Source organism: Zosterops lateralis, assembly GCF_965231275.1.
Source record: "Zosterops lateralis genome assembly, chromosome: 1".
Classification (NCBI taxonomy): Eukaryota; Metazoa; Chordata; class Aves; order Passeriformes; family Zosteropidae; genus Zosterops; species Zosterops lateralis.
The window spans coordinates 47,653,879-47,668,552 of NC_139762.1; the positions used below are offsets into that span (position 1 = coordinate 47,653,879).

The following is a 14,674-nucleotide window of genomic DNA, read 5'->3' on the forward strand; positions in this document are numbered from 1 at the left end:
ACAGTAACAGGAGTAGAGGTCTGTGAATAACTAGTTGGTTTGGGTTTTTCTTTTTGAAGTTTCTGATTTGAAGAAAAAAAGATTGGAAAATTTGTGGGTTTGGGACAAGCTCAAATTATTTATTCAGGTTTCTTTTTTTTCTCCTCAAATGAAATACTTCACTTTGACTCCATACCAACTACCTTATATATATATATATATATATATATTCAAGGAAGTTTATTTGCAATGCTTCAGTGTGAAATAAAGATTCAAAGGATTTTTAAAATTTAAAAAATGCTGTAGTTATTTAATTTTTAGCCAAATTGTTCTGATAAATTCAGCAGAAAATTTACCTATTCCTCATTTGACCTGTATTTATAGATTTCAAATGAAAATAATCTCAGCTGAAAAGTATGCTCAGTATTGGCTCAAGTGACATTATGTAGATGAGGAGTATTTGAAGAGGGAGGTTGCAGGTCTTCAAGACGTCGATTATGAGCTGCAGCCAACCTGTAGGAATAGAAATTGACTGTAATATATATATATGGTATCCATGAAGGCTCTTAGGTCTTCCTGCGGGCAGACACTGGGTGGTTGTCTCCAGGAGTAGGATTCACTGCTATTCATATGAAAATGGTGGAAAATCTTGCCCTAAAGCTAACCTACCCCTGGAGTTTTGCCTATCTGTCATGGTGATGGAAGATAAAGGATTTGTTAGCAGTCAGCTGACTGGTCGTCTATCTGGCAAGTCAACACAACAGCACAACGAATCAGGCAGGCAAAAGACTGATTGCTATGGCATCGCTTCTCCCCAGGAAAAAGCCAAGAGCTATGGCCACATAAAAAAGACCTTGGCTTTAATATATTATAGTCGGTTTAATCTCAAGGTACATGGTCCAAGTGGTGGGTTTTTTTTCTGAAAGCAAATTCTTAAAGACCCAACATTACTGAAAAGCTTAATAGGATTGTGGGTTGCAGTGAATGGGAAGATATAGGCATGATGAAGAATAAATTGAAGCAATAGCATTTGTATGGCCATAATGACTTAAGTCTTAGATTTGTAATGTATATATTTGGCTTAGAAGCCACTGAATTAATTTACCACCCCAACAAAGGCAGATAGCTAATTAGAAAGAAGGGAGGTTTGGCTACTGAAAAGCAAACTCATTTGTAGGATTTATTTCCTGGCAAGAAATACCAGCTCCAGCTAAAATGTGTCATTTGTGACTTCTTGAGATCATCTCTAAATGAAAACAATCAATTTTCAAAACCTTTGCAAGCTTTCCGAGAAAAATGTCCAGGATTTGGTAGGTGATTGTGAGAAGTCAGATATTTGGAGAAAATGAGTGGTTTTCATCCAAAATTTTGGCTTAATTGAAATTATGCTTCCTATACTATTACTACTACTAATTTTAGATAGGTAACTGTTTTTTTGAAACAGCTTGGCATCCTACAGACATACTCAGTTTGGTCTGTATTAATTTTTGGAATTTTTTGATATTGTTGTTTCTCCTCAGCACTTGTTAGAGTGCTGCTTACAGTGCTCTACATTGCTTCAAATTAACTAGCAGCCCATTCATCTTGATCTCCTTAACATCTATATATGTAAGCTGGATTTAGTGGCTTGAAAGTTCCTTGATTCTTAGAGAATGTGTTTATTCCAACTGTGTGTATGTGGAGTGCATGTATGTGTATATATATATACTTATATGTACACATGTATGTAACCAGGGTCATTAGAAGAAGAGGAAGCTATGTACCTTGGGAAATTTTAGTGTTGCCACTGGATGTTTTTCCTGGTTTTCAAATTTGGTAACTTTATGTGAGAAACATTTCATATGTTCTGGGCATTTTCCAAATATGAATCAGAAGAAAGACCTAAAGGAAGCATACTGGGGGCTACTGAGGGCTAATGCCTAGAGGCATGAATGCACAAGAACTTTGTAAGTTGTTTAAAACTTAATTAAAAAAAACCCTATGTGGACACTTGGTAAATGTTGCCTTTGTCATTGTTACCTCCTTATTAACTCCATTGTGTTACACAGCTACTACATGTCACTATTAAGTCAGAATGACAAAAGGAGGACTTTAGCAAGGTTTTTGTGAGTTTTGTGGGAATAGACCCTCCTCTTTCCCCATGGTCAGAGCTGCCCCTTCTACCCCTGCTATTTTGTGGCATTTAGCAGTGGATACCTTCGTGTAGATTGGATTTGTCATGTTAGTCGCAGTCAGTGGGGGGCACATTTACAGGGATGGAAGTGGTTGTCTCACATTATCCACCCTGTGATGTATATGGTCCCTTAGGACAAAGCAAAGTTCACTGAATTAAGCCCTTTCCCTCAGTCACACTAAATGAAAAACAAATTTATTTGTTTTACACAATTCTTTAAGGAATGAGTCAGCCATGCTTCCCACTTATTCAGCTACCATCACTCCACTTTCTGATACAAAAATCTGAGCATTTTTAAATTATGTGTGCAGTGGTTAATGACTCATTGGTGAATTGGGGAGGCAATGCTGAGATCTCTTTCAGCTTATTAGCCCATTAAAATGATACAGAATACCAGTGAAGCCCAGTTTCTCCCATTAAAGCAGTATAGGAAAGTTTGTAGCTTGTTGATTTTACAGTAATCCATTTTTCACTCCTACTAAACTCTTTCTGTTTGATAAGCTAGACTGGTGCTTTCCTCAACTTTTTAAAAAGCCCTTTGGATTGTGTTTACAGAATGAAGGTTAAATACTAAGAAAAAGGAAGTGGTATACATTTCCTCAAGCAGTTTTTAATGAAAAGAAAATTATTAGTAATGAATAGATGGGCCTTGTTGAAAGCAGAATTATGATTTTCAAAAATATGACTTAAAGGTGCTGGGAAAAATCTGTCATCTTTTGTTAACAAAAAAGCAAAAAAGCTATTAACTTCGGTCTTTTGGAACATTTAGTTTTGGATCCAAAATTTTATGAAAAGCAGTTACTTTAAAGCTGTAGTTTGTTCTAAAGCTGTCTTATGTCAGGTCTAGAAATAGCAATACTGACCATTAGGCCATGACACGAGGTGGGTTTTTTTCCTCTTTTAGGTGGGAATAGCTGAAGAACAGGGTGCCTCCCTTTTCTAACTTAATCTGATCTCAAAATAACTTTTGTCTTGTTATAACAGCTCTTTTCTGAGTCACTGTATGAAAAAAGAGACTGGAAGTATTGGATATTGTAGATCAAACACTTCAAAGCCAACTTTGACTTAGTTTTATGCATGCTTTAGAGTAGACTAATGTACAATAGTATCCAGGAAACTCAGCCAGTAATTCATAAGGGTCCAAACTGTTCTCCTCAGGATGAATCATAGCAGCATAAATGATAGGATTGGAGAAGATTCTTTAGGTCATCCAATTCAAAACCTGTGTATCTTCCTTTCCACTATCCCCACTAGGATTTCATCTGCCCTATCTCTGCAAACTTCCCATATCCCTGACTCAGCCACCTCCCTGGGTAGTTTCTTCCATTGCCTAATTATTTAACCTGAACATCTTTAAACCTTACACCATCATGCTCAGTGTGAACAATTTATGACTACAGAAAATGATTCTTTCTCCTCCCTTCTGCCATCATGCTCAAATATCATCTCTCCCTTTAAATGTGTCATTGGGTCGTGTTTTTTTTTTTTTTTTTTTTTTTTTTTTTTTTTTTTTTTTTTTTTAACGGCATGAACCATAATCCTAGGAAAGTTGGGGTTTTTCTGCTGTCTTTGGTGCTTCTGTCACTGTAACTGATTTTCTTTGAACTTTTGGTTTCCAAGCCTCAAAAGTACATTTTGATCTACAAATGAACTTTCTGTGACTCAGTGATATACGTGTATTAAGACATGCTCCTGAAGAGGTAAATAACATGACTGAAGTATTCTGTGTCTTTGTTTATAGAAGCTGCTTTCTTGAGAATGCTAATTGACAAATACATGACATTTGAGGGATTTAAGTGACTTTCTTGGTGTCAGATAATCCTCAATCTCATGTTACTAATCAGGACAGTAATATAATCATGCATTCTGACTCTGTTTTGAAAACTGAACTCGAAAATCTCTTGGAGCTGCTTGGAGTTGCCTACTGCTGAGTTAAAATTTATTGTTATAATTTCCAAAAGCAGCTTCCCAGTTTGTATCTGTGCTAATAAACACGGACACAAACCTTTCCATATACATTTCTCTAAGTGTATGTGCTCAGACTAGTGTCATTATGATAGGATTTTTGGATGCTCTATAAAATGAAACACTTAGAACTTAATAACGGGGGATATGAAGATGAAAGGAAGCTTTTTATTCCTGATTAAATGAGGTAAAGAAGCCTTAATCTTCAGAATTTATATTTATACCCTGTATTTTTTGGGATCTGCCTAAGCTTGTTGGAATATGCTAATGAGAAGCCTCTCTGATGTTAATTATCTCATCTGCTATAACTTAGAATGTGCCAGTTAGATCAATGTGACATTTATGTTGTTCTCCTAGATGACTTATAAAAGTTGCACGTTGGAAAAAATACAGGGTAGAGGTGGGAAGGCTGATTATTGCAAGCTGTGTTTTCCTGGTTCTGTATTGCCTTCCATTTTGGAGTTGCACAACAGAAATAGCTGCAGTCTGTGCCTCACCTGTCAGCTCACCTCTCCCACAGTTTACTCATGCAGTAGTTCTTTGATCCATGCAGAAGTATTCCAGGTTCCCTGTAGCTGGAACCTACAGAGCTGTTGTGCAAACGTGTGTGAAACCAGGGTAAATCCTGCTCTGTGACTTCAGTTCTGCCAGCCAGTAATTACAGTAAATGTGTTAGATTTAGTGGATCCACGGCTTTTCATGAAAGTAACCATTCATGGTTCACTTTGGCATGGCAATTTGTAGAAATAGACACAAGGGTTATTTGTAAGAAGTTAATGTCAGGGAAGTAACAGATTTTGAAAGCAATGTCTTGGGTACTGGGCACTATTTTTTGTCTTAAAGAATTTTTTAAAAAATTTATAATTACACTTTAATTTTTAACAGGCCATGTTTTCAGCCTAACAAAGGAAAAAAAAATGCATTATGATATTATAGACTTCTCATTGAGAGTTTTTCCCCCCAGATATTTTTGTAAACCTCTCTTCTTTAATTTCTGTTTTGTTATGCTTCTTAGAGGTCCTCAAATGTCAAGAGGCTGAGGGCACTGTGCAGTGGCAGTGTCATGGCTTAAATGTGTAACACCAATGCACAGCTGGTAAACTCTTGGTTGTGGTAAATCTGCAGCCATTCTTTCTGGGTACAAAGAGCTGACCATAGTCCTAACTCTTGTTTTCTGTTTCTCATTTGAATTATGTGTGTGTCCAGCTTTTATAGAAGTGTGCAGCAGGCAGTGTCATAATTCTGGCACTATTTTCCTTGACTATGGTGAGAAAGCAATATATTCTCTAGTACTTTTTATTTGCAGAGCTCTAAACAACTCAACAAAGCTACGTAGTCAGGAACAGTGTTAACTGTAGCTTTGCAGTGATTTCTACACTGCATTGAGCTATGGTGGTTCACTGCCAGTGCATAATTTGAACACAGATACTTGCTGAGGAAAGCCCTGCAGAAGTAGCACAGTGGAAAAACTTAAAGTTTGTTATTTCAATGGTGCATTTCATGCAGTATCTCCTATCTTCTCTCCTGTGTGTTAATCTCTTAGTCCTAGAGCAATATTTCGTTCTCCTCCCCAGTGTTTGTGGCTCATCTTGGTTTCCTATAATCCACAAATTTCATTATCATGCTACCTGCCTCCTTCCCCATGATCATTACTGAAACAAGATGGGACCTGCTGCTGGTCCCTTTGGCATCCCAGCATGTGCTTCATGATGAGAGTTCTGAACAAAAGGATGGCCATTCAAGGGCTGACCTTTGGAACCCCAAGTCAGTTCTTAACGTGGTACTTTTAATTGTCCTTAAAAAAAAAAGTAGCAACTTCAGTAAGGGGAACTTCTTAGGCCCTTGGGGCCTTGGGCTTCCAGCTGTTGCTGAAATTTTACTGCTTTAGTCTTTTGTGTCTCAGGGCTTGAGATAGCATTTGCTCAGTTTAGCACCATCACCCATGAAAACCACTGTAAATACTAAAATCCTCGAGCACCAAAAACATTGGAAGTGTAAAATAAAAGCTGGGAAATAAATCTAGATGGTTTTGATCATGTGAAATTGCACAAAGCTGAATGAAAGCATATTGATTTCTGTTTTTGTAGGTCATTAGGACTAAATTCTGTGTGAACATGGTTGTGAAAGCAGTTGGGCTGACAGGAGACTGATGGTTTTGGTTTAGAACACTGGATGCTCAAATTTTATTCTGCTGACCTGCTGGATCATTTCATTGTGTGTGGGGGGATTTCAGCCTTCTTCAGAGAAGAGGGAAAAAAAACATATCAAAACAAATCTCATAAAATCTCTGTGTTATTTTATTATTATTCATATATCATTTGGAAATGGTGCCAATTTATTTTGGAGTGCTTAAATTAATTAAAAAAGGATTTAGGTTAAATCATTTTCGATCTAAGCTAAGAGACCATATGTAAGAAACTGCTGGGTGAAATAGCCACTTTTAATTTTAGTCATTCAAGTATGTGTGTGTACAAATTTGTGTGATTATCCACTCTTTTCCTTCTCCCTAGATATTTGAAGCAACTTTTTATGACCCTCTATCCCCTTTTCAAATTCTGTCAGGTTAATTATTGCAAAGATTATTTCCTATCCAAGACTGTATAATTTCTTGAAATAATGTTTGAAAATGGGAAAAACTCATTCTCTTGGCTTAAGGCAAAAGTTATTGTCAATACAAGAGTTTGGCTATTTTTCTCTTGCCCAAGCTGATAGTCACATATATGCAAATGTATAAATACGTATATATATATATATATGTATATCCTTGTTAATGAGTGTGTCCATTCAATTTTCTATTATTTTGCAGCTTGTACTGTCACTTTTTTTTTTCCCAGAAAAAGGGACAGGACAAATGCAGGTAGATTGGAGTAACTGTGTCTCAGATCATATGCCCAGTGGTTCTGTCATTTTTTTTCTGATGCAGAAGTAGCCTATGATTTTGTAGTTTGAACTGTCATCAACCATGATACATATAGAAAAGCTGATGTGAAATTGCCTTTATTGCATTTTTTTTATTTTCTGAACTTGTGAGTGCTTGAATTTGCTACTTAAGCATTTTTATCCTGTTTTGCATGTAATAAATTGTTTCCTCCAGCTATAACCAAGGCTTTCACAAACTGATAGAATCAACAATATAGTGCATGTAGCTGCCAACTGCACTAAATTTTTAAGCATCTCCTTTTTGTTTTACAGGTCCGTCTGAGGATGCAGCAGAGGAAACAAAAAGCCACGAACTCTGATGACAACCTTCAGGAGAAATTTCTATCTGATGCCAGATTCATTTATAATGCAGCAGTAGCAGTCCATTTTACTCTGCAGTGATTGCAGCTTCCAGAAGGAGAGGACTGTGCTAATTTATATAAAAACAAAAAAGTTCCACTCTAATAATTTGGTTGGTTCTCCCTGCCAACTGCTATCATCCTTACTGTGAGCAGAGTTTAACCCAGCTGTGGTAGGGGTGTTGTGTTTTGCAATATATCATCCCTTTCTAAGGATTCAGTTGATGGATCAAAGACTGTTTATACATAGTTAAAAGGTACCTTTGTTTCAGGATATGTTTTGTCTTTTTTAAAAAAGATATTCTGAACTGCACCTCCCTTTGAGATTATATTAACATTTGTTATATCACAGTTTTGACAAAAGATAACTATCTCGTTTCCTCCTGTACTAACATTCATGATTCCAGACAGTTGAATTCACCACCAGGAGAAAAACTGGTAATCCATCAACTCTTTTCTCCCCTCTCTCATTGCTTATACAGACTCCTGCTCTCTAGAGATATAGAGTAAAATATGGTTACTGGACATAAAGGGCAAACCCTTTTGCCATTAACTATGCCGCTATGAATGGGAGTAAAGTTTACACTGTAAGTACCTTGAGCACAGCAACACATGAATCTTATGGTTACCTGTGATTTCTGCTTTTCTTGTCAACCAGTCTGCTCTAGTTATGGGTAAGATTTTCAAAAGTAACTACCAATTTTTGAGTGCCTTAATTTTTATTAATCCAGTTGGAGGGTGCTCTGCGTGTTGTGTGTTTAGAAAGTTCTGAGTATTTGCCTTTGGAAGGTCAGGCCCGTGCAAGGTGCCTGAAATACACCACCGAACAACTGAGGCAAACTTTGAGAGGACCTTGGCCTGGAGATTGGAAGAATCAGGCTCGTGTCTGGATTTCTGAGAGTGAGTTGAGATGTTACTAATATACACTTGGTACTGAAAATAACTGAGACCTGGATCAAGTGTATAAACAGGCATTTGAACAATTGTTGCTAGTTCATATCAAAATATAAGTTGCAATCTCTTGGATGGCAGATACAAAATGCACTGATAGCTGCAGTTTAGTTTGTGGTAGATGCAATTGCATGAGCCTTCTCCACATCCCACACTCCTGTTGGTTTTCTCAATAGAGGTTCACCATGTCCTGTTCTAGCTGTAGTAGAGGTCCCTCCAACTCACTTTTGTGCTGTTTCAAAAGAGGTTGTAACAGCTGCTGTGATCAATGCTAGCTTGATCTATGAATCATAAGGAGACATTATTTTTCAAAATGTCTTAAGCCATCAACCTTCATCATCTCCCTATCTGCTTTCAGCTTCTTTCCACCCCTAAAACAAAACCAGCTTTGCAGCCCTTCTGCATCTGCTGCTTAACCCTGTGGCCCTACTCTGGCTCAGTACATGATATAACTGTTTCAAGAAGCCTTTTTCAGCACGTTAGCTATTAAATAGCTCAGTAGCCAAGGAACTGGGTAAGGCCTCTGATACCTCTAGGGCTGAAATGAGCTGTAACTCCCAACAAAAATGACTCTGTCCCCCAGGAGACCTCAGATTTATCTACAAGTTGTGGGGCCAGAAATCTTGTTTCTTTCCCAGGAAGGAAAAATCCTACCCCCTGCTTGTTATGGAGTGATTCTGCTCTCTGAGTTTTCTTCACTCTGATCCCTCCCCCATGGTTTTTGTCAGGAGGGTGGTATCCAACCCATTGTTGAGGTACCCTGCTGCGCTGTGAAAATTACTCAATAAAATAATCTCCTGTAGTCTCTGTACACACCTCAGTGACCAAAGAAAATTCGTGGAGAACTAATCAATTACTGTAGCTATTAGGCTTAAACGTTAACTATAGATCTCAAATCTTCTTTTGTCCTCTTGTCAGCGGCTACTAGGGAATCTAGAAAAATCAAACACAGTTACTACAGGAAGCCCATTCCATAATGTTGTAGAATCCTGGACCAAAGAATCCTAAATTATAGGCATATAATATAGCTGGAAAGTACACTGCTATGAGACTTCTGTGAAATATATTAGTCTGTCATGATTCCCATTATTGAATGTGATCCCAGTGCTCAGAGCTGCCTGGCTTCGTTGGGACTTTAGGGTAAATGACAAGTAGGCACTCAGGTCAATTATATCATCCACTCTTATTTAAGTTATTTTCTGTCATTTTAAAATGTAATGCTCAGAAGCACTCCTATTTGCCTTTGCTGCTCCATGCTTTGCAAAATAAGGTCTCATGAGAATAGTTTTACAAAAAGGAGAAAATATGCTGGGAGGGGAGGGGGAAAGGAATATAAATGGGAGGAGGAAAGGAAGAAAAAGATAGAACTGTCTATAGTAATAAAAGTATGATCTCTTTGTATATTGTGCTAAATTGCAGTATTTGATAGTATCATCAAGATTTAAAAGTTGCATTGAATAAAAATTACTTATTTTCCCCTAATGCCAAATAGTCCATCTAATTCAGAGGAAGGAAGTAATTGAAATGTAGTCATTTATGCAGCAGCCTAAGAGGAAATATTGTAAAGTAATTCTTAGCAGTTCTCAAATGTAGTTTGAATCTTTAAGAAAGTTCTTTTTGGCTGGAAAAAAATCAGGCCAATTACAGGAAGTTTGGAAGCTAGAGAGGTGTAAGGAATGTAAGGAAACATTGCTAGTTTGGGAGAACCATATGTTTGGTTCTCATCAGGGATGTTTCTAAGGCTGAGAGAGGCACTGGTGGCCAGTCAAACTGTTCTGAACAGGATTTTAGAATAATGCCTGGTCAGCTCTTCTGGTCAGCTTAAATATGCAGCCTATCTATACATTAGCTATTTGAGTAGGATTTTATATGGTTAAGTGGCTCACAGACTAAAATTAATTTTAAATGACAATTTTATTGGAAATAAATCTAAAAGGAATTTTGTGACATTTTGAAAATAATACTGTGAGTCATGGCATCTTTATTATCTAGAACTTTGCAATACACTTTCTAAAATGAGTACTAACATAAAGCATATATTTTTCTGTTAAACAGGTAAATACTTCTGAAGTTTATTTCTTGGTAGAAGTTTATTTTCAGAATATTGTCCAATGGCTTTTCTTTAATTTTGTTTTTCTGCCATTGCATTTTAGAAAAACAGATTAAAACAATTACTACTCTGATGACCAAAATCTGGAGGTCTGGACGCTGCTCATCTTTTGGGCTTTGCACACAATGCTGAGTTCAAACTAAGACTGTGGTTTCCAGCCCCAGATTCATTCTTCTGTCCAACTATTATTCAACTGTGACACAGAAAAACAACACTTCTCTGCTTTCAAGGGGTTGGGCTTTGCTTTGTAATGTCTTGTTATTTTCTCTTCTTCAGCATTTACTGTACAGACAGAATTAGAGATAAGTTTTGATATTCTTGTATTGCTTATAAAGAGTCATTTACTGCCATAAACTGAAATTTGTTGAGCAGAGATTGTATTTCTATGTGAAGTTCTTCCAGCACTGGGGAAAAAAAAAATAATAAAAATTACAGGGTATGCATCATATTGAATAGTTATCTTTCCTTCTTATCAGCATCTTCTGTTTATAAATAATCTACTAAAAAAGAAACAAAGCTGGTGCAAACATACTGTAAAATATATGACCTATTCCTGAAACCAAGCTTCTGTATCACTTCTTCATTTGAAATTAACCCTGAGCTTCTCACAGCTTTGTTTGCTGTCACACATTGACATCTTGGTGCTTTCTACGTTTATTCCTTTATAGCATAAGGTTGCTCTGGTATTTATGTGGTATCTTCATGTGCTGTTTGCAGGTGACTTAGCTTCTTAGCAGCCCAAAGGTAAAGCTTGCAGAGCATTATGCTGCTTCATGAGCCTTGATCTTGTTGAAGGCATATGCCTACAGGGCCAGGCTTATAATTAACAAAATTCACCCAAGCAGGAAGTGGTTATGAATACATTGTTTCAATGAGAATTTGTCCTAATACTCTAGGTAGACCAAGTTCAACATGAGTTTGTTATTTATATAAACACTGAAAACTTTTGCTTTAGAGTCTTGAATCTCCTCTCTGTTTTTTTGTTCCCTGTCTTGGTAAATTATTATAATTATCAATAGTATTGGGAATGGTTGTTTCTATTCTCCTGTGCAAGACAGCTGGTTGTTTGCTGCATAGAAGCTGCAAACCTAGGGGAATGTGCTTTTTCCAGGAGACCAGCAGATCACAGCAGAGATACTTTGCACTTCTGTTTGCATTAAATGTATGGCAAGTGCTGTAGTTAATAATAGAGTGGAAACACAAGCCAGCTAATGGAATCGACCTGGTCTTCTCTGACTACGTGTCCTGACTGCTCTATCTTTACATCTGCCATATCAATGAGTACAAACAAATGCAACATGGACATAGATTTAAATAAGTATAATGGCTATTTTAAAACACTGTGGTATTTTTCAAGAGTTTCATGTTGTTACAATCAGGAAAGGGAGTAAAGTACCAATTTCTTTTCATGTGCAGTTATTGTAGGTTGATGTTTCTTCTGCATGATTTTGGCTGTGTTTGAATTTACTATATCTGTAAGAGGCATCCATGCTTGCAGATGAACCTGCTGTATTGAAGATTTCAGTATCCTTTCTTGTGCTTTAAATGAAAGGATTGAGTAAAATCCTGATTATATATCAGGTAAAAAGTCACAAAAGTAAGCAGGTGCCCTGGAAGAGATCCCCACCCTCAGTCTACACCATGTAAATTGATGTTAACTCTGATGTGAGTGTTTTCCATTTGATATAGCATCAACATATTGTATTGTTCATTTGTTTGCTAGCACCACTGTAACATCACACTGTCATCATAAAAAAATGTTCCTTTGTGATTTTTTTTTGCAGAACCAGTTAATAGTCTAGAACAATGTGATAACAGTGTTTGATATTTTCATTCATCTTTATAAGCAGAATAGAGACTTGGAGTGCTTCCTAAGTGGGAATGATCAGTGCCAATCATAGCTCTCCCTCCACCACAGCTCCAGCAGACTGACACTATATTCAGCTGCAGAAACAAGATAAAAGCTGTTCCAATTGTGTAAGCTGCTGCCTGGCCTGAAATCTTGAAGGGAGGTCAGCCATCCTGAATCATTAGTGTAACCTGATTACAGGCCCAAATCTACTTTTCATAAATTTAAGTGAGTATTTTGCTATTGATTTTGACAGGAGAGCATCCGTAGTCTCCTACTGGGGGCTGCAGGTCAAAATAAGATGACATATAAGCACCACTGAACTCCTAGCTAGATGATGTAATAAATTATGAGGGTCTCTCCTAAAGGTACTATTCCTAAAATACAATATACATGAGACTCAGCTACTGGGTATTCATTAAATAGCCACACTGCACCCTATAAGTGATTACTTCTCTACAGAGTGATGCTGCCTGTGAAATAGGCCCTTGCAAAATAAAACCCCAGAGCATTTTATTCATGTTACTTCAGTCACTTATAGATGAAGTCACTCTTAGGATGATGATAGCAGCTTTTCAAAGATCATAGCAACACTATTAAATAGTTTAGGAAATCAAGCAATGAACAGCATGCTCTCCCTCTGCTCCTCAACCAAGAGAATGTGGAAAGAAAGTATTTCCAGGACACATTCTATTAAGAATAAACTTACTTAATTTGACATTTGATCAGCACAAAGTTTGGCCCTCTGTCTTTTAAAAAGTTGCGATGGTTTCACTAAATTGATTTTGTTGTTATGATTACTATTTCCTGAATTTCACATACTATTTAAAAATTTGAAGCTCCGGTGTCCTCTGACTATACTGAGACATTTTATCATGGTTAATGAATGTAGCACAGGTGCTTTTCTTAGACAAGCTTAGGAACCAGCAAGGGTTTTGATCCAAGGATGACTTAGACCAGTCCTCCTCACTTTGCGAAATCTGATGAGACTGCTTGCAAAGTTTACAGTCTCTCTGGGAAAGAACAGAGTTTTTATTCTATTGATTTTAATACTTCATTCATTTTAAAGGATAGATCAGTCTCACAGCATCTTGGAAGTGTTAGAGAATATATAAAAAAGTTGGCATATAACAGATGATATTCCAATTCATTATGAAGTGAGCAGTTAGTAATTAATAGTTACTTCAAATGCTCACAATATTTTATAATCATGGTTGGATTCAATTACAAGAGACATAAAGGGCATTATTGTACTTTTTTTTTTTTTCTTCTGATGGCATAATGAAGTCAAGATCCATAAATATTGGAGAACAGTCAAGTTACTGCATATATAACAGAAATTGCTTTTTCCAGCTGCCTAGATGTGTAGTGTCTTCCTTCCAATTGAGCAGTGAAGGTCTATGAACTTGCAAGAATACAGCTTAGTTAATATGGTGTGATTGCTTCTGATCCAGTAGAAACAAAGAGAATTTCTCTTGGCAGTGTATTTGAATGCCCTGTTCCAGCATTAACTGGATATTTCATGGTGGTACGACATGATTCTTTCATCATGACACTGGCCTGCCTATTTCAGGGTGCAAGTCTCAAAAGCAGTCAGGAGGAGTATGACTTGTGAGGGGAACATTTCCCCCATTTTTCTGGGCAACAGTATTTCAAATGTAGAGGTTTGTCCCTTCTGGCTGTTACTTAGAAGGTATGGAAGGAGGAAGAGGAGACCCAAAGAGCTGGATTCCCAGCAGAATTGTGTCCAAATGCTCCCATGCCAGATGCCACAAAGAAATGGGGTGGTTTTTTTTCCTATTTTTGTCTCTTCTTTTATAAAAAAGTCATCCCATGTTTAACATTTATTAGCTCATTTCATGGGGAGAGGAGCCTTTGCTTTTAGTCCTTCTTCTCATCATCTGCATTTTTGTAGGTAACAGTCAGCTCTTTCAATCCTGTCATTCATTTCCTTTTGCCTTTTTTCCTACCAAATTCCACTGACTGTAAATTGATGATTTTGCCCAGCAGCCACTTTGTAGGTGTATTTTAAAAATTCTGAAAGAAGGAAAATTTGCAGCAAACTGCGTGTTTTGGTTAAACTTTTGAAATACAATGTATCTATTCTTCTCTGGGACGAATAACATTGCTTTCACCGTCAGGAAAATAATGAATGGAAAACCAAATGTGCACTAAAGAAGCTGATGCTTTTTTTTAAAGGGCTACTGCCCAAGTATGTCATCCAATGGAGGAAAGTTGGTAGCTGCATTGTTTTTTGTACGACAGCTACCCAGACGGTGATGTGATACCTTTTATTGGGCTAACCAAAGTTAAAATTAGAACTGAGCAAATAAATCCCAATGACTAACAGAGCTTCGTGCATTTTAACC

At 37.0% G+C, this 14,674-nt stretch overlaps 1 protein-coding gene across 6 annotated transcripts in view; it reads left to right on the forward strand.

Moving 5' to 3' along the window:
- Positions 1–12,104, forward strand: part of BBS9 (Bardet-Biedl syndrome 9) — a 292,981-nt gene extending 280,877 nt beyond the window's left edge. For all 6 annotated transcript variants that reach the window (XM_083855192.1, XM_083855190.1, XM_083855189.1 and 3 more), the window contains one exon: positions 7,310–12,104. In XM_083855192.1, coding sequence (XP_083711318.1) covers positions 7,310–7,356 — 47 coding nt within the window. In that variant the 3' untranslated portion in view covers positions 7,357–12,104. The remainder of the gene's footprint in view (positions 1–7,309) is intronic.
- The last annotated feature ends 2,570 nt before the right edge of the window (positions 12,105–14,674 follow it).